Genomic DNA, 23,561 nt, shown 5'->3' on the forward strand with positions numbered 1-23,561 from the left:
GCAATCTGTGTATTTACACCTAAAATATCTACTTAAGAATATGTACAGCAGTAGATATATTACAGTGAGCTATGTCAGGAATCCAGTATATAGATATTCAGTGTGAATAAACAGTATAACAAAATGCAATGTTCAGTAGTAGATATATTAGAAAGAGATATGTGAAGAATACAGTATATGAATACACAGTGTGAAAAACAGTTTAAAAGAAACAGAAAACGAAACAAAAAATTAACTAAATGGATCAGGGCATCTACCCTTGCTACCCCCCTTTTAACCCTTTAATGTTTCCCTGTTGAACACTTCTCCCTTCCCTGCTTGGAGAGGGACTCGTATTATATCAGTTTACACTCAAACCGCCTAATTGGTCCTTTGGAAAGAGACTCGGGTGTTTTGGCTTTGTCTGGTTGAAAAGAAAAAGAAATCGAATCAATGTGTAGATTCAGGATTGGATGTTGCTACAGAGGGATAGACTCAAATCCAATAAACATCAAATTCCATCATACTATAAATGCGGTAACATCCACAGCTCTGATCTCACCTACAGCGTCGTCCGGGTTTGGCCGGTGTAGGCCGTCATTGTAAATAAGAATTTGTTCTTAACTGACTTGCCTAGTTAAATAAAGGTTAAATAAAAATAAATACTTCCCCTCACACAGAAATGGTGGCGTGCCTACCAGTCCAAGCAGGAGGATGACTACGACCCAAGCATCCAGGAGGGGGCAGCCTTGTGCATCCAGACAGCTTGGCGGGGGTACAAGGAGCGCTGGAGGTTCGGGCTGTGGCGGGAGGCGGCCCTGCTGCTGCAGAGGGAGTGGAGGGCGTTGCTGAAGCGGCGAGAACGGGAGGGGGCGGCACTCGCCATCCAGACAGCCTGGCGCTGCCACATGGCCAGAGAGGCCTACCTGCGACTGCGTGGCACCATGGCGCTGCTACAGGCAGCGGGCAAAGGCTACCTGGCCAGACAAAGGTAAACTAATGTGAAGTGTTGCAGAAAGTTTTAGAGCAGACGTGGTTCTCCACATGACATGAGAGTGAATAGTCTGTTCTAGCATTTCTGGATGCTTATGAATGATCATGGAAATCAATATGAAATGCCATGGAACATTTGATGAAGGCAGTGTTGCCACAGAAGACCAACTGAACTTCCATGCCTCCATAACTTCAACGCATTGATGGAAACATTCTTGCAATGAGATTAGAAATTGCTGCAAAGTTAATTCACTGTACTTATTGGTCATAATTCTATATCCAATCCTCCTCCACGTCCAGTCGTAACTGGTGACGTGCTCGTATTCATGGCCTGCCAGCTAAAAAGTCTCCTGTTCAGATAATGTTGTTACATAAACACCCAGAACAAAGTAGCAACAGTCAGCTGAGCTAGAGGAGGACATTCTCCCATAAGGCTGCCACTTTGAGTTGACACATTCAACAGGAAGAGACTGTGATATGTTTTTAAGTGTCTAGTCTGTCTTGTGTCAAGGAACAAGGAATTAAGACTCAATGAAGGTGTGCTGTTGCCTTGTGATTGGTTTAGCTGTAACCATGCCTCCTTGATTGACAGCTTCGTGCATTTGAAGGAGCAGAGACTGAGGGAGAAACAGCAGAGGCTGAGGGAGAGAGAGAGTCAACAACAGCAGCAGCTGCTGCAGAATGGACAGATGCGCCTCTCGCCAGAAGAAGATGATCAGCCAGTGAGGATCATGGGCCTGGACCTGAGCACATGGGAGGACCGCTCATACAAGGAGCGGGAAAGGAGCATCCAGAGACTGAACAGCCATGAGGAGAGGGTAAAAGAGGGACGAGGTGTAGAAATAGGAGGTGAGGGAGGAGTGGCGAGGGCCGCAGAGAGCTCAGGTAGGGCCCAGTCGGAACCACCGCCAGTTTCGTCGACAGCCGCTGTGGTGGTGAGAGAGAGGACCAGGACCCTGGACGAACCCTGCCAGAAGACCACCAGGGCCAAGAGGGAGAGCCGGAGGATGAGGGAGCTGGAGCAGGCCAAGTTCAGCCTGGAGCTGCTCAAGGTGCGGGCCACGGGCAGTGGTGGAGCCTCGTCCCCCTCTGAAGAGAGGCGCTGGTCGGCCGAGCTGACCCCCACCACCACCCCGCCTCGCCGCTCCCCCCAGGGACCCGGAACCCCCGACAGCCAGAGCTCCAAGGGCAGCTTCGAGCTACTCAGCATGGATGACGAGATACTCAGGGAGAGGGCACCTTTGGCGGATGAGGAGGAGCTTGGTTACCCCCTCTCTTCTGAAGTGCAGCTGGAGCAGGCCCCGGATGTCAGCCTCGTGTCGAAGGAGTCTCCCACGGCTTCTGTGTCCGATGCCGCTTCCCCACCTCCAGACAGTCAGAGTCAGGCCAAGCTAGAACCGGCTGCCGCCTCTCCACCTCCGCCCAAGATAGAGAACTACCTCCCTACCTTTTACGTTCCGTCAACTGATGGCAGCTTGGTCATCACCCATCGTCTTAGCGATGACTCCTCGCGACCCCTCGAGGCCGATACCACTAGTACCACCATCGTCACCAAGCCGCTCAAGTCAATCAAACAAAGGCGGGAATCGTCACGGCGACCCGTGGTTGTGGTCATCAGCATGCAGAAGGAAACCCCCCTGGATCAGGAGGAGCTCGGTGGTGCCGTCATTCGTCTTCCCCCTGTAGAGGTTCGTGACGGGTCGGCACAAACCGGCGAATCCCCTTCATCGCCACGGCTACCAGTCCCTGCACCCGTTCCACCACTAGATCCCGCCCCAGTCATCCCCATCTCTGGCCCCACCCGTGTCCCGGCTGCCAACCAGTTGGTCCTGGAGAAGCTGGAGCGACTGAACGAGGAAAAGGAGGAGAGGCAGCGGCACCTGCAGCAGCAGAACGAGCGGGAGATGATGGACCAGATCCGGAAGCAGAAGGAGGTTCTGGAGAGACAGCGGCACCACTTCGCCCAGCACGAGAGGGAACTGTTGGAGAAGCAGAGGGGTGAGGCCCTGGTCAGGATCCAGCAGAGCCGGCAGGGAGGGCCCCCCCAAGACAGGAGTGCAAACGCAGCTACCTCTACCAGGCCCCTTAGACCCAGCTCCCTTCTCATCGAGAGAGCCCCGGCTCTGGCTCCACCCTCCAGGACCCAGTCTGTGTCCGCTGCCCACGCATACCTCTCTCCTCCTGGGCCGATGGACACCCAGAGTGTCCCCATGCCCCATCCTGAGCCCAACAAGGCCCATACCAACCAGGCCCGGCTCCCTCCACCTCCCTCAGCCCCCAAAACAAAGACCAGGGATGGGAGACCCATTGCGGATGGCTGGGCGCCGAATTTGACCCTGGAGTCCAGAGAGGGCGGGGGAGGAGGAGCCAGAGGGAGGGTTCCCAAGAAGGCCCCAGCTAATCAGGGCACCAGCATCAGCATGACTGACATGTCAGAAAACATCTTCTTTGCGCCCAAAGACAGAGTGGCGTTCTCTAAGTGAGTATTGAATCCAGCTATGGAGTTATCATGTACTGTAAGTGCCTTTACCACCCAACTAGACATGGAGTTATCATGTACTGTAGGTACCTTTACCACCCAACTAGACATGGAGTTATCATGTACTGTAAGTGCCTTTACCACCGAACTAGACATGGAGTTATCATGTACTGTAAGTGCCTTTACCACCCAACTAGACATGGAGTTATCATGTACTGTAGGTACCTTTACCACCCAACTAGACATGGAGTTATCATGTACTGTAGGTACCTTTACCACCCAACTAGACATGGAGTTATCATGTACTGTAGGTACCTTTACCACCCAACTAGACATGGAGTTATCATGTACTGTAAGTGCCTTTTACCACCCAACTAGACATGGAGTTATCATGTACTGTAGGTACATTTACCACCCAACTAGACATGGAGTTATCATGTACTGTAGGTACCTTTACCACCCAACTAGACATGGAGTTATCATGTACTGTAGGTACCTTTACCACCCAACTAGACATGGAGTTATCATGTACTGTAGGTACCTTTACCACCCAACTAGACATGGAGTTATCATGTACTGTAGGTACCTTTACCACCCAACTAGACATGGAGTTATCATGTACTGTAGGTACCTTTACCACCCAACTAGACATGGAGTTATCATGTACTGTAAGTGCCTTTACCACCCAACTAGACATGGAGTTATCATGTACTGTAGGTACCTTTACCACCCAACTAGACATGGAGTTATCATGTACTGTAGGTACCTTTACCACCCAACTAGACATGGAGTTATCATGTACTGTAGGTACCTTTACCACCCAACTAGACATGGAGTTATCATGTACTGTAGGTACCTTTACCACCCAACTAGACATGGAGTTATCATGTACTGTAGGTACCTTTACCACCCAACTAGACATGGAGTTATCATGTACTGTAGGTACCTTTACCACCCAACTAGACATGGAGTTATCATGTACTGTAAGTGCCTTTACCACCCAACTAGACATGGAGTTATCATGTACTGTAGGTACCTTTACCACCCAACTAGACATTGATACACATGGGAGATTATTCCTAAAAACGTATATGTCATACATCATTCTTAACCTCTGAAAAGAAACCAAGAGCTCTAATAGATGCATAGTTCACATAAAGGTTATAGAAGTAAAAAAAAACATCAGAAAAATAGGTGTTGCTTGGGAATTAATTGGTTTGGAATAATGATTTACTATTTCACAGAAACTTAAAGGTACAATATGCAGAAATCGCTAATAGTTCGCCTAATTTCAGTTTATGACAAAACAATAACTCTGATTGTTTATCATCTAAACCGCTGTGAAATATATTTTCCATAACCAAAAACATTGTATTTTCAGCTGTTTGAAACTGGTGTACCAAACCAAAAGTAAAAGATGCAAAACGAAAGCATAGAAATAGCGCACATAGCACCAATATACCGCTTCTTAGACTTGCTTTCAATGAGAATGACAGATCTATAATTCACATATCTATGTGAAGTTGGTCAGGTCGCTCTAAAAGTTACATATTGCAGCTTTAACCCCCCTCTTCATTCCCTGACTCAATGACTATGTGTTTTAGGTTTGACAAGGAGAAGCCTGTCAATCAAGAGAAGCCTGTAGCAGTCCCAAAAGAGGGCCCCTCCTCAAGCACCAAGCCCACCATAGGACTGAAAACACAGGAGGTGAGTGAATGGCAGAACCGGTAGCATTTGTCATAATGTTTGTGTGTATTTGCATGTCCATATCAAATAATCAGACTGATAAATAAATATTGTGTGTTTCTGTATATGTTCTAAGGGTTTGCGTGTGTTTACATATGGAGCAGCGTCGTCCAGGTTAGGGGAGGGTTTGGTCAAGGGTAGGCCATCATTGTAAAATAAGAATGTTTTCTTAACTGACTTGCCAAGTTAAATAAAGGTTAAATTAAAACATGTAAAAAAATACATATCCTAGAGAGAGAGAGCGTGAGACCGACAGAAGAAAAAGATGGCGACACAGAGAGAAAGTTGCACAGATTGAAAAGGGAAACATCGGGGCATCCAAGACCCTGTCTAGTATCCACAGGTCCTAAAGAGGAAAGCCGCGTTCATTGGCCTGTTTGTGAGTGTGTTTCAACTGTTGTTATATCGTTTTTGGTCAACCAGGTCAGCAGGGCGGGCCACAGAAAGAAAGCCCGCATGGCACGGACACGCTCTGACTTTCTGACCCGCACGCCGACCTCCTCGCTGGGGTGCGAGTCGGAGGAGGACGAGTACGACGGAAAGCCCCCCCTCTCCTCCCCTCCCCCCTACGCCAAAACCATCCCTAAACAGGAGTCCTTTGAGTGTTTCAGTGACTCAGAGATGGTAAAGAAAACAGACCCATACCTAAACCTCGGCCTACACCCCAATTCAACTAATAGAAGTTCACATTGGGACGGCCATCTTTTTTCCCTGCTGTTAACCCTCTTCAGCACTGGCTGGGTAGACCTGTGCTACCGAGCAACTCAACTAAAACAACCTACGCTTTAACTCGATTTTTCCTCTTCCTCCGAGCATAAACTGTTTCAACGATGCTAACACACTCTTCTCTTTAAAACCCGATCAAAGTTCTAGCCTAACTTAGCCTGTCTCCTCACTTCTTCACAGCCCAGAAGTGATACTCTCCTTCTACTTTTTCCTCTCTGTCAGCATAATCAGCCATGGCATGTGTTACTGTAGCTTGTTAGCCTGTTAGCGTTCTCTTCTCACCAGTAGCCCTGCTCTCTGACCGAACCCTGGGATCCTGGGTTGAAGGTCATCGCTCAACCTTGATCTTCCTCCCTGATGATTAATTAACACACATTCCTGACCTCTTTACTTGAGCGTAACATAAACTTTATTGTGTTATCTGGCTATCCATGTTAGCTATACTGCTAGTCAGGTATGCTAGTGAAAAACTGTGAGCTATAGACAGTATTGAATAATGTTAGACTTGAGTACAACTGACAACTCAGGCTAGTGGAAGTGCTACATTTTGTCAAGGAATCCATTGTTGTACTGCCATCTACTGGCGTGGGGGGAAATCCTCCTGTCTCCTGTGAGATAGGAAAACATAGATGTAGAGTAACACGACTTCAGTTAGTACTGTAGATATCAAAATGTCTCTTAACTGTCATCTATTTATGTATGATGTCATTGACATTGTGTCATTCATTGGTGTTTCAGCCTTCCACCAGCTCTGAGGAACAGAAGAAGATACAGAAGGCCATGTCATCTGGAGATCTGGCCAAAGTTGACACGATACGCAAGAACGCCCAGTCAGATGGAAGGTTTGTTCCTGTCATGGTGTCCATTGTAGTCATTTTAATACAGTATACACTGAGTGTACAAAACATTACGAACATCTTCCTAATATTGAGTTGCATCCCTCCCTTTTGCCCTCAGAACAGCCTCAGTTCGTCAGGGCATGGACTCTACAAGGTGTCGAAAGTGTTCCGCAGGGATGCTGGCCCATGTTGACTCCAATGCTTCCTACAGTTGTGTCAAGTTGGCTGGATGTCCTTTGGGTGGTGGACCATTCTTGATGCACATGGGAAACTGTTGAGCGTGAAAAACCCAGCAGCGTTGCAGTTCTTGACACACTCAAACTGGTCCGCCTGGCACCTGCTACCAGACCCCGTTCAAAGGCACTTATATCTGTTGTCTTGCCCATTCACCCTCTGAATGGCACACATACACCATGTCTAAATTATCTCAAGGCTTAAAATTCCTTTAACCCTTTAACCTGTCTCCTCCCCTTCATCTACACTGATTGAAGTGGATTAAACAAATGGCATCAAGAAGGGATCATAGCTTTGACTTGGATTCACCTGGTCAGTCTCATGGAAAGAGCAGGTGTTCCTTAATGTTTTGTACACTCAGTGTAGATAGCAGTGATAGCCTCACTTGATTTCTTGGTTAGATTCCTCAATAATAATCAAAAGTAGTCAATCCTCAATAGAAATGGCTTTTGGAGGATTATGAAGGTTGGATCACCAACCGTGTCAAGCTGTGATTTCAAGCCATGTGCTGTAGCTGTTAGGGTTTAGGTTAGGGTTAATGAAGCTGTGATCTGTCTCTCCTATCACCAGGGTTAGGGTTAATGAATCTGTGATCTGTCTCTCCTATCACCAGGGTTAGGGTTAATGAAGCTGTGATCTGTCTCTCCTATCACCAGGGTTAGGGTTAATGAAGCTGTGATCTGTCTCTCCTACCACCAGGGTTAGGGTTAATGAAGCTGTGATCTGTCTCTCTTATCACCAGGGTTAGGGTTAATGAAGCTGTAATCTGTCTCTCCTATCACCAGGGTTAGGGTTAATGAAGCTGTGATCTGTCTCTCCTATCACCAGGGTTAGGGTTAATGAAGCTGTGATCTGTCTCTCCTATCACCAGGGTTAGGGTTAATGAAGCTGTGATCTGTCTCTCCTACCACCAGGGTTAGGGTTAATGAAGCTGTGATCTGTCTCTCCTATCACCAGGGTTAGGGTTAATGAAGCTGTGATCTGTCTCTCCTATCACCATGGTTAGGGTTAATGAAGCTGTGATCTGTCTCTCCTATCACCAGGGTTAGGGTTAATGAAGCTGTGATCTGTCTCTCCTATCACCAGGGTTAGGGTTAATGAATCTGTGATCTGTCTCTACCCCCACTAGGGTTAATTAATCTGTGATCTGTCTCTACCCCCACCAGGGTTCAGGTTAGGGTTAATGAAGCTGTGATCTGTCTCTCCTATCACCAGGGTTAGGGTTAATGAAGCTGTGATCTGTCTCTCCTATCACCAGGGTTAGGGTTAATTAATCTGTGATCTGTCTCTCCTACCACCAGGGTTCAGGTTAGGGTTAATTAATCTGTGATCTGTCTCTACCCCCACCAGGGTTCAGATTAGGGTTAATTAATCTGTGATCCGTCTCTACCCCCACCAGTGTTCAGATTAGGGTTAATTAATCTGTGATCCGTCTCTCCCCCCACCAGGGTTCGTGGTAAGATGCGTTTCTGGGGCAAGACGAAGCAGGGTGAGAAGAAGTCGTCCAGAGAGAAGCTGTTCTGTGGAGGTGACTCCATGGATGCAGATGACGGAGACACGGGGCCACTGCTGGGAGAAGGTGGGTGAGGGTTAAAGGTCATTGTGGGGTGCAGCAGGTTTAACTGTCAGAAGACACAGTGAAGATCACCACCAAACTTAATAAGGGAGTGTAGAAGACTTGAACGAAAGGCGTTAGACTTACTATGCTGCTACTCTGTCTGTCTCTCCATCCCTCCCTCCCAGCAGGACAGGATTACATGTCACCGCCTCGTAGTCCAGACCTGACCCTGGAGCGGGGGACCAAGGAGTTCAAGGAGAACAAGGAGCCCTCACCAAAAGTGAAGAGGCGGCGTAGCGTCAAGATTAGCAGTGTCGCCCTAGAGCCTGCCCAGTGGGGGAATGATGCACTGCAGATCCTCACCTGCACCAACGACTACAGGAGCATGAACGACTTCCTCATGAAGAAGGTACACACACACAGACACACACACACACACCCACACACCCACACACAGACATGCACCCACACACAGACACGCACCCACACACAGACACACACACACACACACACACCCAAACACACACACACACCCACCCAAACACACACACACACACACCCAAACACACAGAGACACGCACCCACCCACACACGCACCCACCCATACACACACAGAAATATGCAGACATATGCACAGTGGTGTAAAGTACTTATGTAAAAATACTTTAAAGTACTACATAAGTAGGTTTTTAGGGTATCTGTACTTTACTATTTATATTTTTGACAACTTTTACTCCACTACATTCCTGATTTAAATTTTTACTCCATTTATTTTACCTGACACCCAAAAGTACTCGTTACATTTTCAATGCTTCGCAGGACAGAAAAATGGTCCAATTCAAGAGAACACGTGGTCATCCCTGCTGCCTCTGATCTGGCAGACTCAATAAACACAAATGCATCAAAAATAAAGGAGGACCAAGGCACTCTTCATATAATTAATTAAAATGCCTTTATTAGTATGGCATGTTCAATAGAAACAATTTTTTTTTTAAACCGAGCGTTTCGGCTGCATGGCCTTCGTCAGGGAGTACAAAAAAAGAGAATACAATGTCCTCTTTTGAAAGGCTTTTCCAATTAGCCCTAATTAGAAGAGGGAGTGGTTACCAAATTGGACACACCTAGTAAGCAATAATATACACATTAAAAGGTGAAATACTGTAGCTATGTTATCATAAGCATACAACTCCAAGCTAGAAGTATCAGGACACTTAGAAAGGCAGTTCTAACCTTAAATATGACTGGGAGGAGTGTCAAGAATAAGAAAGCAATATATTCCATAGTACACTAGAACACAGCAAAACATGAACAACAGTCTAAACATAGCTGAGGGCAATTGAGCAAAATGTCCACTAGATGACAGCAAATGGACCTATCACGACCCTACAGGAAGGGTGAGAAATCCATATCTTCATTTAAACACAAATGCATCTTTTATAAATTGTGTTTGGAGTGTGCCCCGAGTTATCCGTACATTTTTAAAACAAGATAATGGTGCTATCTGCTTTGCTTAATATAAGGAATTTGAAATAATTTATACTTTTTCTTTTACTTTTGATCCATAAGTATATTTACAACCGAATACTTTTAGATATACATTTACTCAAGTAGTGTTTTACTTGAGTAACTTTCTATTAAGGTACCTATACTTTTACTCAAGTATGACAATTGGGTACTTTTTCCACCACTGCATATGCAGACTCGCACACATGGACACAAAACACACACACACACACACACACACACACACACACACACACACACACACACACACACATACACACACACACATATATAGATACATGCAGATGAAGAAAGAGTGTTATTACAACAGCATGAGGAAGGTAGAGCTTTCAGGTTGATTACCAATATAAATTCTCTCTTTGAATATTGAGCTTTGAACAATGATGATTCTGACTATCGGTGTTGAGGTTGTCCAGTGTCCAGACTGATGTGGTTTTATAATGCTCATGTACTGAAGCCCGAGAGAACCCTTTTTTATCAAGCAGTTGTTTTTGTTTCGTTTAGATCAGTGACCTGGTGGCTGAGGACGGCGGTAAGAAAGACACAATGGTGGACGTGGTGTTTAAAAAGGCCTTGAAGGAGTTCCGCCTCAATATCTTCAACTCCTACTCTACTGCTCTAGCGGTTAGTACAGTAGCGCAACAACCCTGTTAGAATCCCAGGCTCCCTAATAACGTTGTATTTACATGGCTAGTAGTTACATGGTAACTACTTTACAATAGTGTCCTTAATGCCTATGTATTTACATGGCTAGTAGTTACATGGTAACTACTTTACAATAGTGTCCTTAATGCCCATGTATTTACATGGCTAGTAGTTACATGGTAACTACTTTACAATAGTGTCCTTAATGCCTATGTATTTACATGGCTAGTAGTTACATGGTAACTACTTTACTGTAGTGTCCTTAATGCCTATGTATTTACATGGCTAGTAGTTACATGGTAACTACTTTACAGTAGTGTCCTTAATGCCTATGTATTTAAATGGCTAGTAGTTACATGGTAATTACTTTACAGTAGTGTCCTTAATGCCTATGTATTTACATGGCAGTAGTTACATGGTAACTACTTTACATTAGTGTCCTTAATGCCTATGTATTTACATGGCTAGTAGTTACATGGTAACTCCTTTACAGTAGTGTCCTTAATGCCTATGTATTTACATGGCAGTAGTTACATGGTAACTACTTTACAATAGTGTCCTTAATGCCTATGTATTTACATGGCAGTAGTTACATGGTAACTACTTTACAATAGTGTCCTTAATGCCTATGTATTTAAATGGCAGTAGTTAGCATCATGATTTTGATGTAACCCTCTGTGTTCTCCAGATGGATGATGGGAAGAGTATCCGCTATAAGGACCTGTACGCCCTGTTCGAGCAGATCCTGGAGAAGACCATGCGCTTGGAGCAGAGGGACTGGAGCGAGTCGCCCGTCAAGGTCTGGGTCAACACCTTCAAGATCTTTCTGGATGAGTTCATGACCGAGTACAAGCCCATGGACAGCACCATCAGCAAGGTACCACCTCCACCGCTGACCTTCTGTCTGGTGCAATTGATTGTTATTGTAGCCATTGGCTATGTAGCTAAGCATCACACTGTGTACTGTATGCAATCTGAGCTAAAACCATGGTTTAGGTGGGCTGGCAGTAATGTTGGAAGCTGGTGGCTAATTCAAACACTGTACTGGTCACATGAAGCCCTTGGCTACTATACTAAGCCCCTCTGGAAGAGAGTGTTGCTGGAAAAGAGCATTGTGGTCTTTACGATCTTAGTAATTGGTAAGCTACCAGGGTATTACAGTATTTGTTGTTGTCAGAGCTCTGTTATATTTGGTTGTCTTTCCCAGCAGGTCCCCAAAACCGAGCGAAAAAAGAGGAGGAAAAAGGATGCAGATATTGTGAGTGCCTGCTCTTACTGTTTTTTAAAACTAGTAGTCAACCATTTTGGTATGAGACTGAAGCCAGACTGATCTTAAAGGTATAGTCAGTGGGGGCCTCCCGAGTGGAGCAGTGGTCTAAGGCACTGCATCGTAGTGCTAGCTGTGCCACTAGAGATTCTGGGATCGAGTCCAGACTCTGTCGCAGCCGGCCACGACCAGGAGACCCATGGGGTAGCGCACAATTGACCCAGTGTCGTCCGGGTTAGGGGAGGGTTTGGCCGGCAGGGATGTCCTTGTCCCATCGCGCACTAGCGACTCCTGTGGCGGGCCGGGCGCAGTGCACGCTGACACGGTCACCAGGTGTACGGTGTTTCCTCCAACACATTGGTGTGGCTGGCTTCCGGGTTAAGTGGGCATTGTGTCAAGAAGCAGTGCGGCTTGGTTGGGTTGTGTTTCGGAGGACGCACGGCTCTCGACCTTCGCCTCTCCAGAGTCCGTGCGGGAGTTGCAGCGATGAGACAAGACCGTAACTACCAATTGGGGAGAAAAAGGGCTAAAAATAATTGCTATAATAAAAATACAAAATTACAATTACATTTAAAAAAGGTATAGTCAGTGATGCACGAGGTAAACAGAAATATCGGGCCAATTTCCACACAACTAAAATCATTGAAGCACGAGGCGAAAGTTCTCCGCTGTTTTGTTCCCGCAGCTATCACACTGTTGCAGATTGAACTGCATCCGTGGACATGCGCAGATACTCTGTGATACTCTGATATTCTGTGAGTGCATCGTCTTGCATTGCACTACTATGCAACATCTGCGTTGCTGCTCGTCTCCATTTAAAACATATTAACCGCCTGTCAGCCATGCTTCTATCTGTCGTAACTAGAATACACAGGCGAGTCGGAGACTATAGAAAGAATTCATGTCAACATAAACTCTCCTTGGCTCTTTTCTCACCTGCTCTCTGCTGCCACCTACAGGTAGAGGAACACAATGGCCACATCTTCAAGGCCACCCAGTACAGTATCCCCACCTACTGCGAGTACTGCTCCTCTCTCATCTGGATGATGGACAGGGCCTGCGTCTGCAAATGTGAGTACTTGTGCGCACACACACACACACACAGGCACGCAAGCACACACACACACGTTATTACTGTGCATGTCCTCAGCGGCCCTTTGGCCAAGCCTTGAGCTGTGGCCCCTCCTAACCCCTCCTACTAATCAGATTGTGTTCAACTGGACTCATGTGGTCTGCAGCTCCTCATCCTCCACAGTTTTCTCAAGCAGCAGTCAGAAAGGATGTTTTCTTCTCCCTGGTCAATGCTGCATCTGTCTCTTAGACCTGTAGGCAGTTAGTTAGCGGCCATAACCTTTTGTTTTTCATCCCATGTTAACAATGCGGAGGCACTGTCTTTCCGTGGAAAATGGCGCTGACTTGCATTTCTCTGGCTGTGTTTATCCAGTGTGTCGCTACGCCTGCCACAGAAAGTGCTGCCTGAAGTTGACCACCAAATGCAGCAAAAAGGTAAGGCTACAACGACTAGATCAACGTACATTGATATTTATTCGGTAGAAGCTGTGTGTGTGTGTGTGTGTGTGTGTGTGTGTGTGTGTGTGTGTGTGTGTGTGTGTGTGTGTGTGTGTGTGTGTGTGTGTGTGTGTGTGTGTGTGTGTGTGTGTGTGTGTGTGTGTGTGTGTGTGTGTGTCCACATGCGCTCCTACATCTCTTTTTGTGTCTGTGTGTGCGCAGTACGACCCAGAGCTGTCGTCCAGGCAGTTTGGGGTGGAGGTGTCCCGTCTGACCAACGAGGAGAGGACAGTGCCCCTGGTGGTGGAGAAGCTCATCAACTACATTGAGATGCACGGCCTCTACACCGAGGGCATCTACAGGAAGTCTGGCTCGACCAATAAGATCAAAGAGCTCAAGCAGGGACTGGACACAGGTACTGTATACATGCTAACAGAGACCAGGGTGAGGCACCTAGTTACGCTAATGGCTATTTGCAAATGAAAATGTCAACGCTATGGCTAAAGGCTAACGCTAACTTCAACCCGGGATGCTTGTTTCATTCTGACATTTTGGCCATTTGTCCACACAGACGTGAACAACATGAACCTGGATGACTACAACATCCACGTTATCGCTAGTGTCTTCAAGCAGTGGCTCCGGGACTTACCCAATCCGCTTATGACCTTTGAACTATACGAGGAGTTCCTCCGCGCCATGTGTAAATACTCCTACCTTCCTGTCATTTTAATTTCTGATAAATGTATACTCCTTACTTATTTTATTTATGTATGTAGTTCAACATCATTGTTGGACATTGAAAATAACTTCTCTCACTGACCTACAACAGGAGATTTTTATTTCAGATGAATATATCAAAAACGGATTCAAAACCCCATGAAAAATGTCATCAATATGTTTGGTGGTGAATGTGTTTACAGGCCTGCAGGACAAGAAGGAGGTGATTCGAGGGGTCTACTCTATTATCGACCAGCTCAGTAGAACTCACCTCAACACTCTGGAACGGCTCTTCTTCCACCTAGTTAGGTAACAGACTTTCTCCTCCCTCTATTGCACTAGTATCTGCTGTAGCATTTGTACGTCAGGTCAAATCAAAAGGCAAATGCAAGAGAGAAGATTCATCCAATAACAGAACATTTCTGTAATGTCCTAACTCTTAAGCCTATCACCTTTAGTAAGAAGTTGGAACCAAACTTCACACATGTATTATACTGCAGTGCCTTCACAAAGTATTCACCCCTTGACTTTTTCCACATTTTGTTGTTACAGCCTGAATTCAAAATGGTATAAATATTTTTTTACGCATCCATCTACACACACTACCCCATAATGAAAAAGTGAAAACATGTTTTTATTTTTTTATTTTAGCAAATGTATTGAAAATGAAATACTCATATGTAATTTACATACAGGACCAGTCAAAAGTTTGGACACACCTACTCATTCAAGGGTTTTCTTTATTTTTACTATTTTCTACGTTGTAGAATAATAGTGAAGACATCCAAACGATTAAATAACACATATGGAATCATGTAATAACCCAAAAAGTGTTAAACAAATTCTTTGAAGTAGTCACCCTTTGCCTTGATGACAGCTTTGCACACTCTTGGCATTCTCTCAGCCAGCTTCATGAGGTAGTCACCTGGAATGCTTTTCCAACAGTCTTGAAGGAGTTCCCACATATGCTGAGCACTTGTTGGCTGCTTTTTCTTCACTCTGCGGTCCAACTCATTCCAAACCATCTCAATTGGGTTGAGGTTGGGTGATTGTGGAGGCCAGGTCATCTGATGCAGCACTCCATCCTCCATCCTTCTATCCTTCTTGGTCAAATAGCCCTTACACAGCCTGGAGGTGTGTGTTGGGTCATTGTCCTGTTGAAAAGTAAATGACAGTCCCACTAAGAGCAAATCAGAGGGGATGACATCGCTTCAGAATTCTGTGGTAGACATGCTGGTTAAGTGTGCCTTGAATTCTAAATAAATCACTGACAGACTCACCAGCAAAGCACCCCCACAGCATCACACCTCCTCCTCCATGCTTCACGGTGGGAACCACACATGCGAAGATGATCCGTTCACCTACTCTGCATCTCACAAAGACACAGCAAAAATGTAACATTTGGACTCATCAGACCAAAGGACAGATTTCCAACAGTCTAATGTCCATTGCTCGTGTTTCTTGGCCCAAGCAAGTCTCTTCTTATTATTGGTGTCCTTTAGTAGTGGTTTCTTTGCAGCAATTCGACCATGGAGGCCTGATTCACACAGTCTCCTCTGAACAGTTGATGTTGATGTCTGTTACTTGAACTCTGTGAAGCATTTATTTGGGCTGCAATCTGTGGTGCAGTTAACTCTAATGAAGTTATCCTCTGCAGCAGAGGTAACTCTGGGTAATCCTATCCTGTGGCGGTCCTCATGAGAACCAGTTTCATCATAGCGCTTGATGGTTTTTGCGACTGCACTTGAAGAAATGTTTAAAGTTCTTGACATTTTCCGTATTTTCTTTTTTTTCTTTTTTTCTTTAACCTTTATTGAACCAGGTAGGCCAGTTGAGAACAAGTTCTCATTTGCAACTGCGACACGGCCAAGATAAAGCAAAGCAGTGCGACAAAAAACAACACAGAGTTACACGTGGGATGAACAAAAGTACAGTCAATAACACAATAGAAAAATATACAGTGTGTGCAAATGGAGTAAGGAGGTAAGGCAATAAATATGCCATAGTAGCGAAGTAATTACAATTTAGCAAATGAACACTGGAGTGATATATGTGCAGATGATGATGTGCAAGTTGAAATACTGGTGTGCAAAAGAGCAAAAAAAGTTAATAAAAACAATATTGGGTTGAGGTAGGTAGTTGGATGGGCTATTTACAGATGGGCTATGTACAGCTGCAGCGATCGGTTAGCTGCTCAGATAGCTGATAATTCAAGTTAGTGAGGGAGATACAAGTCTCCAACTTCAGTGATTTTCCCAATTCGTTCCAGTCATTGGCAGCAGAGAACTGGAAGGAAAGGGTACCAGAGGGGGTGACCAGAGAAATATACCTGCTGGAGAGCGTGCTACGGGTGGGTGTTGTTATGGTGACCAGTGAGCTGAGATAAGGCGGGGCTTTACCTAGCAAAGACTTATAGATGACTTGGAGCAAGCGGGTATATGTAGCGGGCGCCAGCCGACGAGGGCACACAGGTCGCAGTGGTGGGTGGTATATGGGGCTTTGGTGACAAAACGGATGGCACTGTGATAGACTGTATTGACTGACGTTCATGTCTTTTAGTAATGGTGTACTGTCGTTTCTCTTTGCTTATTTGAGTTGTTCTTGCCATAATATGGACTTAGCCCTATTTGGTAAAAGACTATCTTCTGTATACCACCCCTGCCTTATCACAACACAACTGATTGACTCGCATTAAGAAGGAAATAAATTCCACAAATGAACTTTTAACAAGGCACAACTGTTAATTAAAATGCATTGGTGGTGAAGGTTGAGAAGGTTGAGAGAATGCCAAGAGTGTGCAAAGCTGTCATCAAGGCAAAGGGTGGCTACTTTGAAGAATCTCAAATATAAAACATATTTTTGATTTATTTAACACTTTTTGGGTTACTACAGGATTCCATATGCTATTTAATAGTTTTGATGTCTTCACTATTATTCTACAATGTAGAAAATAGTAAAAAATAAATGAAAAACCCTGGAATGACTAGGTGTGTCCAAACTTTAGACTGGTACTGTAAGTATTCACACCCCTGAGTCAATACATGTTAGAATCACCTTTGGCAGAGATTACAGCTGTGAGTCTTTCTGGGCAAGTCTCTTAAAGATAATTGTATGTGTGGGGTACAGAGATTAGGTAGTCATTCAAAAATCATGTTAAACACTATTATTGCACACAGACTCCATGCGACTTATTATTTTTCTCCTGCATTTATTTATTCTTACCATAACAAAGGGGTTGAATAGTTATTGACTCAAATGTTCAGCTTTTCATTTTTAATACATTTTTAAAAAATGTATCTAAAAACATAATTCCACTTGACATGATGGGGTATTGTGTGTAGGCCAGTGACTCAATCTCAATTCAATCTAATTTTAAATTCAGGCTCTAAACCAACAGCATGTGGAACAAGTCATGAGGTGTGATGAATACTTTCTGAAGGCACTGTTTTTGTTTGGTGTATTCTCCAGGATCGCAGGGCAGGAGGACACCAACCGTATGTCGGCCAACGCTCTGGCCATTGTCTTCGCCCCCTGCATCCTCCGCTGCCCCGACACCATCGACCCCCTGCAGAGTGTCCAGGACATCGGCAAGACCACAGCGTGAGACCACAATCCTGCTGCTGCTACTATAGTATCCTGCTGCTGCTGCTACTATAGTATCCTGCTGCTGCTGCTACAATAGTATCCTGCTGCTGCTGCTACTATAGTATCCTGCTGCTGCTATAGCATCCTGCTGCTACTATAGTTTCCTGCAGCTGCTGCTACTATAGTTTCCTGCAGCTGCTGCTACTATAGTTTCCTGCAGCTGCTGCTACTATAGTATCCTGCAGCTGCTGCTACTATAGTATCCTGCAGCTGCTGCTACTATAGTATCCTGCTGCTGCTGCTACTATAGTATCCTGCAGCTGCTGCTACTATAGTATCCTGCTGCCGCTGCTACTATAGTATCCTGCTGCCGCTGCTACTATAGTATCCTGCTGCTGCTGCTACTATAGTATCCTGCTGCTGCTGCTACTATAGTTTCCTGTAGCTTCTGCTACTATAGTATCCTGCTGCTGCTATAGCATCCTGCAGCTGCTGCTACTATAGTTTCCTGCAGCTGCTGCTACTATAGTTTCCTGCTGCTGCTACTATAGTATTACATAGATGTAGTACTAGACTGTAATGTGACCATGGCTCTTCCTGTTCTAGGTGTGTGGAGCTCATCATCGGAGAGCAGATGAATAAGTACTGCGCCCGGCTGAAGGACATCAACAGTCTGGAGTTTGCCGAGAACAAAGCCAAGTGCAGGTTGACCCTCATTCGGAGATCAATGGTAAAGTCAAAAGTTATAGCTGTTCATCACCACTATCCACAGACTGTATTTGACAAGACATCAACTCCCATCAACTAGCTAACCTATCCTGTTAAAACACTGTTCTTAAATTAAACCCTCCAACTAGCTAACTTATCCTGTTAAAACACTGTTCTTAAATTAAACCCTCCAACTAGCTAACTTATCCTGTTAAAACACCCTTCTTAAGTCAGCCTACCTTGAACTACCTCCTCTTCACACTAACTCTGTTTTCTCCCATTTTAATCCTGCCATTCCCCTTCCTGTCTTTCCTTCCTAATCCAGAAACCTGTACTAATTGCTGTTAGATTTATGACCATATCCCGCAGTACTGTCCCGGTATGTATCCACTCACTGTTACCAAGCCCAGGCTCGCCTAATCATAGTCAGCTGTTAGCTATTTTGTTGTGGCATTGATCACTGCTCATCGTGCCCACCTTGTCCTAATGCCTAGGTCTGCCCGGTGTCCTCCATCCTCACAACATGGCGCCACCTCACTTTGTCCATGTCTGGCTGACCTATCTCTCACTTTCTCTCTGGCTCTCCTCTCTCGCTCCTCTCTTGATCCATCTCTCGATCCATCTCTCGCCCCCTCTCTCCTCTCTCGCTTTTTCCTCTCTCACTTTTTCCTCTCTCTCTCCTCTCGCTTTTTCCTCTCTCTATTTCTTTGTGTGAGCCTGACTGTATAATATAACGGTCTCTTGTGGATGAAAGTTCAAGACATTGACATACTGTAATTTAATCATGCAAATGTTTGTTCATTAGATTTTGACTATGCTGTACTCTGACAGGATTTTCTGTATTTGAAAGTGTTCCAACTCAAATACGTTATAATGATTTCATAACCTATAGTTCCATATTTTAATGACATATTTTATGTTTGTCATCGTCTGGTTTACTATCTACTAAACCCACGTTGGGTTGTTATTTTTATTGTATTTGTAAGTTTATAGAGTATATTGTATAAAGTATAAAGTGTATCATCACACTTAATCAGTTTCATCCTAAAATACACATTTGAGAAATGTGATTATTTACTCCATTTCCTCCTGACCTTGGGGTTAAAATTTGGGAAATGATGTCCTACAGTAGATGACTTATGATGTAATATAACCTATTCATAATAGAATTGCTTAGATTTGCTGCCTCTTGTCCCATGACTACGGTTAACCAAGATGACTTATTATGTAATATCATGTATTATAACCTATTCATAATAGCATTTCTTAGATTTTTCTGCCTCTTGCCCCATGATCCAATCAAAGATCGTCCCAATTACATGTGCTGTAGACCGTAGCAGCTCTTTGGTATTAAAGCAATTCCAGGAGAAATGTCCTGGTGTATCATCACAAGGTAACATTATGGAGGACTTTGTAAGAGGTTAGGGACCATATACTGTCCAGTGACTTTGGCCTCATTTTCACTTTTATATTCTCTTTTGCTTCTCAATTGTTTGTACCACGCAGCCAAACGCAGCCAAAAAGGTAACCCATGCTGCACAGCATCCAACATGATATCTGCTGTGACTGCTGGTTGCTAGACTGCATGTGTGGGGAGCATGAGTCTTGGGGTCGTTATGGGTTTAAAAGGCGAACTATGAAACATTGATGTTTCAAGTATTACAAAGTGTCTTTTGCATGTGATTGATGGTCTGTCGTCCCGTCAATGTAACTTGGTGGAAGGGCCCTCCTAGGTAGTAGGAGTAACGGTTGCTGGCTATACAACCTGAAATAGAATTTGCTGCCAGACGCTGTCATTTTCCGCTGCTTTGCTATTCTTGTCATGAATCAGAACAATCCTACACCAAGACAAACGCTGGCATTAGCCTAAGCTAACATAAGCTAACACTAACTTCTCCCTGACTGACTGTTTTGTGCTTTGTTTCGCAGGGCAAGGGCCACGTACGGCGGTTCAGCTACCACACGCCCTCGCCCCCGGTTAGCCCACGCCTGCCGTCCGTGACGGGTGCAGTAATGCAGGAGAGCGGCGGTGAGGAGGTGGGGGCAGGGCTGGAGCCTGAGGTATCGGAGCACCAGCAGTTGGCCATGCAGCAGGAGGAGAGGGTGCTGACGGAGCAGATCGAGAGCCTGCAGAAAGAGAAGTACCTTATAGCATTACACCTACAGTAGCATTTAGGGGGCGCCCTCAGTCAATGTGCAACTGATATTGTTGTACAATGAAAAGCATGTTATAAAATAAATGTAGAAATACAGTATTATACCTTTACCTACAGGATATTTGAGGAATCTTAAATGAATGGCAAAGTGTACCTAAAATGAGGAAAATGAATGACTAAAACTGTCAGTGTGTTTTCCTTCTGCATTGACCTGAACCAATGTTTGTCACCCCAGGGAGGAGCTAACCTTTGAGATGCTGACTTTGGAGCAGCGAGCATCAGACGATGAGACCCTGGAGTCGGAGGCGTCCATCGGCACGGCCGACAGCTCTGAGAACCTCAACGTGGACTCTGAAGGAGCCACCTCCGACTTCTCCGGTATGCCATGATATTAAACAGTACCATGGTCAACCTGTTTGGAAAATGCTTGTTAAAACTTGTGGTTATATTTTAAGTTTCTCTCTACAATTCTGTGTAGCACAAAGAGACATGAGTAAAACATTAGTTCTATTTAGTTGAAACATATAGTTTTCTACTGCTGCTACTATAGTATCCTACATCATGGTCTGACCGCCGACCTTTTTAGGTCCCTCAGAGAGAGAACCCACGCTGGCCCCCGTCGCCCGAACCAAGAGGTCGGAGGGGAAGAGCCACCGACGCCGCAACCTACGCAGGCAACCAGACTCCCAGGATTCAGTGGAATCCTGTTCCACCATCTCCTCCCTCTCCTCCTCCTCCCACTTCCACCCGTCCTCTTCCTCCTCTGTGGCCACAGCTCGCCACTTTCGCTACCGCTCCAAGTCGCCCTCTTCTGGCTCTGGCTCTGCCCAGGGCTTGTACCTGACCCAACCTCCCCGCCGCGACAGCATGGACTGTCCCCCCCCGGCCAAACAGGAGGGGGCGTTCGAAGAGAGGTCACAGTTCACCAGCCGAGGCACCTTCAACCCGGAAAAGGGCAAACAGAAACTGAAAGGATCCAAGAACTCACCCTTGAGGCACTCCCATGACAGTGGGGGCCGCAGCAGGGATCCGCCTGACTTACCCCAGCAGCGGGTTTTGTATGGCAGCAATGAGTTCATGGTATGAAGGACAGTGGGAACACCTCCTTCGTCACAGCCCACTCTCCCTAAGAGCATGCGATCTGACCCCCTTCCTCAAACACTCCAGCTCACCCTTTCTCAGTCCACGTCCGCAACGATGCAGCACTGTCCCCCCAAGTGCCATGTACACACAGTACTGTGTACAGTACACCTCAAAGAGACAGGAGAGGGACAGGCTGGGAGTGGGAGAGGAGGAACCAGTAGAAGGGTTGATCTCCTGTGGCCTTAACTGCCAACCACACTCCCCATGGTCCCTCTGCAGGTTTGGGCCTCCCTCAGCCCAGGGGAGAGGGGACGTGTGGAGCAGGAAGGCAGAGAAAAGGGAATGCTGGGACACTGGGAGAGGACTACTCAGCATCCGGGAGATCTCCCGAGCTGACGTCCCAATGCAAACTAGGAGGTGGAACGAAAAAAATAAAGGCTACCGAGCCATTGACAGTGCTGCCGTGTCCATGAACTTGAGATCTCAATCATTGGCTGCTTTAAAGTTTACAGTTAAAAACAATCAATGTAAGCAGTGGTTCCTCTATTATTACAAATGTATTTTTCCCTTAAGCCTATTTAATAAATTTTTTATTTCATGGAAACTATAAATCTATATAACTATATTATAAAGGTATAAATACTGTACAAAGCCGGAACACCAGTAACTGCTGGGTAGTTGAAGTCAAATATTTATCTTTTTCTTGAGTATCTTGGGCAGAGATGTATGGTATTGGACAAAGGCTGTGTGCGTGTTTGAGTGTCAATTTGTGTGTATGAGAAGACCACTTCATGTGTTTTTAAGTTTGTGCTGCTTTATTCCTCTCCTGAGGGAAATACGGCCATGAAACGGACCAAGTTAGCTGGTGTGTATTCCAGCCAAGGGGATCCCAGCTCTGTAAAGAATGTCGGATGTGTATAAAATCACTGCATTCACAGCTTAACAGCCATACAACAATTAGAATGTACAGTACAATATGTATTGGACAAATGCCATTCTCCTAGCTCTGGATACATGTTACCCCCAAATCCTTGTCTTCCTGAGATATCAGTGTTGGACTCAATAGCAACCAAACAAGGACATGCACTTTCTTGTCTTCTGTCATTATTCGTACCATTTCTTGTTTTTTTCTGGGTGTATTAGTTTAACATTTTTATTGGGATAGTTTTGTGGAGCTGTCATGTTGGACAGTCAGCTGTTTTTCAGGCAACAGTCAAAAGACTCCTTTCAGTTTAAAACATGCTTTTTGTAACACTATCAGTGTTGAAATATAAATTCCTTATCAGCTATCAGAGACTCAAAGATAAAAAATAAAAATAAAAAACACGATATTCAAACACCTCACAGTTCTAAGTGTTTGAGGGGGAAAATGTCAAAAGGCCTCATACCTACAGTGTAAGAAAAAGTTGTTAGTTATATACCAGTCAAAAGTTTGGACACACCTATTCATTCAAGGGTTTTTTCTTTATTTTTACTATTTTCTACATTGTAGAATAATAGTGAAGACAAACTATGAAATAACACAATCATGTAGTCACTAAAAAAGTGTTAAACAAATCAAAATATATTTTAGATTCTTCAAAGTAGCCACCCTTTGCCTTAATGACAGATTTGCGCACTCTTGGTATTCTCTCAACCAACTTCATGAGGAAGTCACCTGGAATGCATTTCAATTAACAGGTGTGCCTTGTTAAAAGTTCATTTGTGGAATTTCTTTCCTTCTTAAGCCAATCAGTTGTGTTGTGACAAGGTAGTGATGGTATACAGAAGATAGCGCTATTTGGTAAAAGACCAAGTCCATATTATGACAAGA

General features: G+C 45.0%; 1 protein-coding gene across 1 annotated transcript in view; it reads left to right on the plus strand.

Annotated features, from left to right (window-relative positions):
* LOC139575166 (unconventional myosin-IXAa-like) overlaps positions 1 to 23,087 on the plus strand; it is a 169,757-nt gene extending 146,670 nt beyond the window's left edge. Inside the window, exons 30-49 of the mRNA XM_071400167.1 lie at positions 660 to 970; positions 1,565 to 3,451; positions 5,056 to 5,158; positions 5,621 to 5,821; positions 6,662 to 6,765; positions 8,445 to 8,575; positions 8,743 to 8,963; positions 10,583 to 10,702; positions 11,412 to 11,600; positions 11,934 to 11,981; positions 12,950 to 13,061; positions 13,435 to 13,496; positions 13,722 to 13,914; positions 14,071 to 14,199; positions 14,420 to 14,525; positions 17,685 to 17,816; positions 18,408 to 18,531; positions 20,439 to 20,650; positions 20,901 to 21,043; positions 21,261 to 23,087. Coding sequence (XP_071256268.1) covers positions 660 to 970; positions 1,565 to 3,451; positions 5,056 to 5,158; positions 5,621 to 5,821; positions 6,662 to 6,765; positions 8,445 to 8,575; positions 8,743 to 8,963; positions 10,583 to 10,702; positions 11,412 to 11,600; positions 11,934 to 11,981; positions 12,950 to 13,061; positions 13,435 to 13,496; positions 13,722 to 13,914; positions 14,071 to 14,199; positions 14,420 to 14,525; positions 17,685 to 17,816; positions 18,408 to 18,531; positions 20,439 to 20,650; positions 20,901 to 21,043; positions 21,261 to 21,751 — 5,019 coding nt within the window. The 3' untranslated portion in view covers positions 21,752 to 23,087. The remainder of the gene's footprint in view (positions 1 to 659; positions 971 to 1,564; positions 3,452 to 5,055; positions 5,159 to 5,620; positions 5,822 to 6,661; positions 6,766 to 8,444; positions 8,576 to 8,742; positions 8,964 to 10,582; positions 10,703 to 11,411; positions 11,601 to 11,933; positions 11,982 to 12,949; positions 13,062 to 13,434; positions 13,497 to 13,721; positions 13,915 to 14,070; positions 14,200 to 14,419; positions 14,526 to 17,684; positions 17,817 to 18,407; positions 18,532 to 20,438; positions 20,651 to 20,900; positions 21,044 to 21,260) is intronic.
* The last annotated feature ends 474 nt before the right edge of the window (positions 23,088 to 23,561 follow it).

This window comes from Salvelinus alpinus, chromosome 5 (assembly GCF_045679555.1).
Source record: "Salvelinus alpinus chromosome 5, SLU_Salpinus.1, whole genome shotgun sequence".
Taxonomy (NCBI): Eukaryota; Metazoa; Chordata; class Actinopteri; order Salmoniformes; family Salmonidae; genus Salvelinus; species Salvelinus alpinus.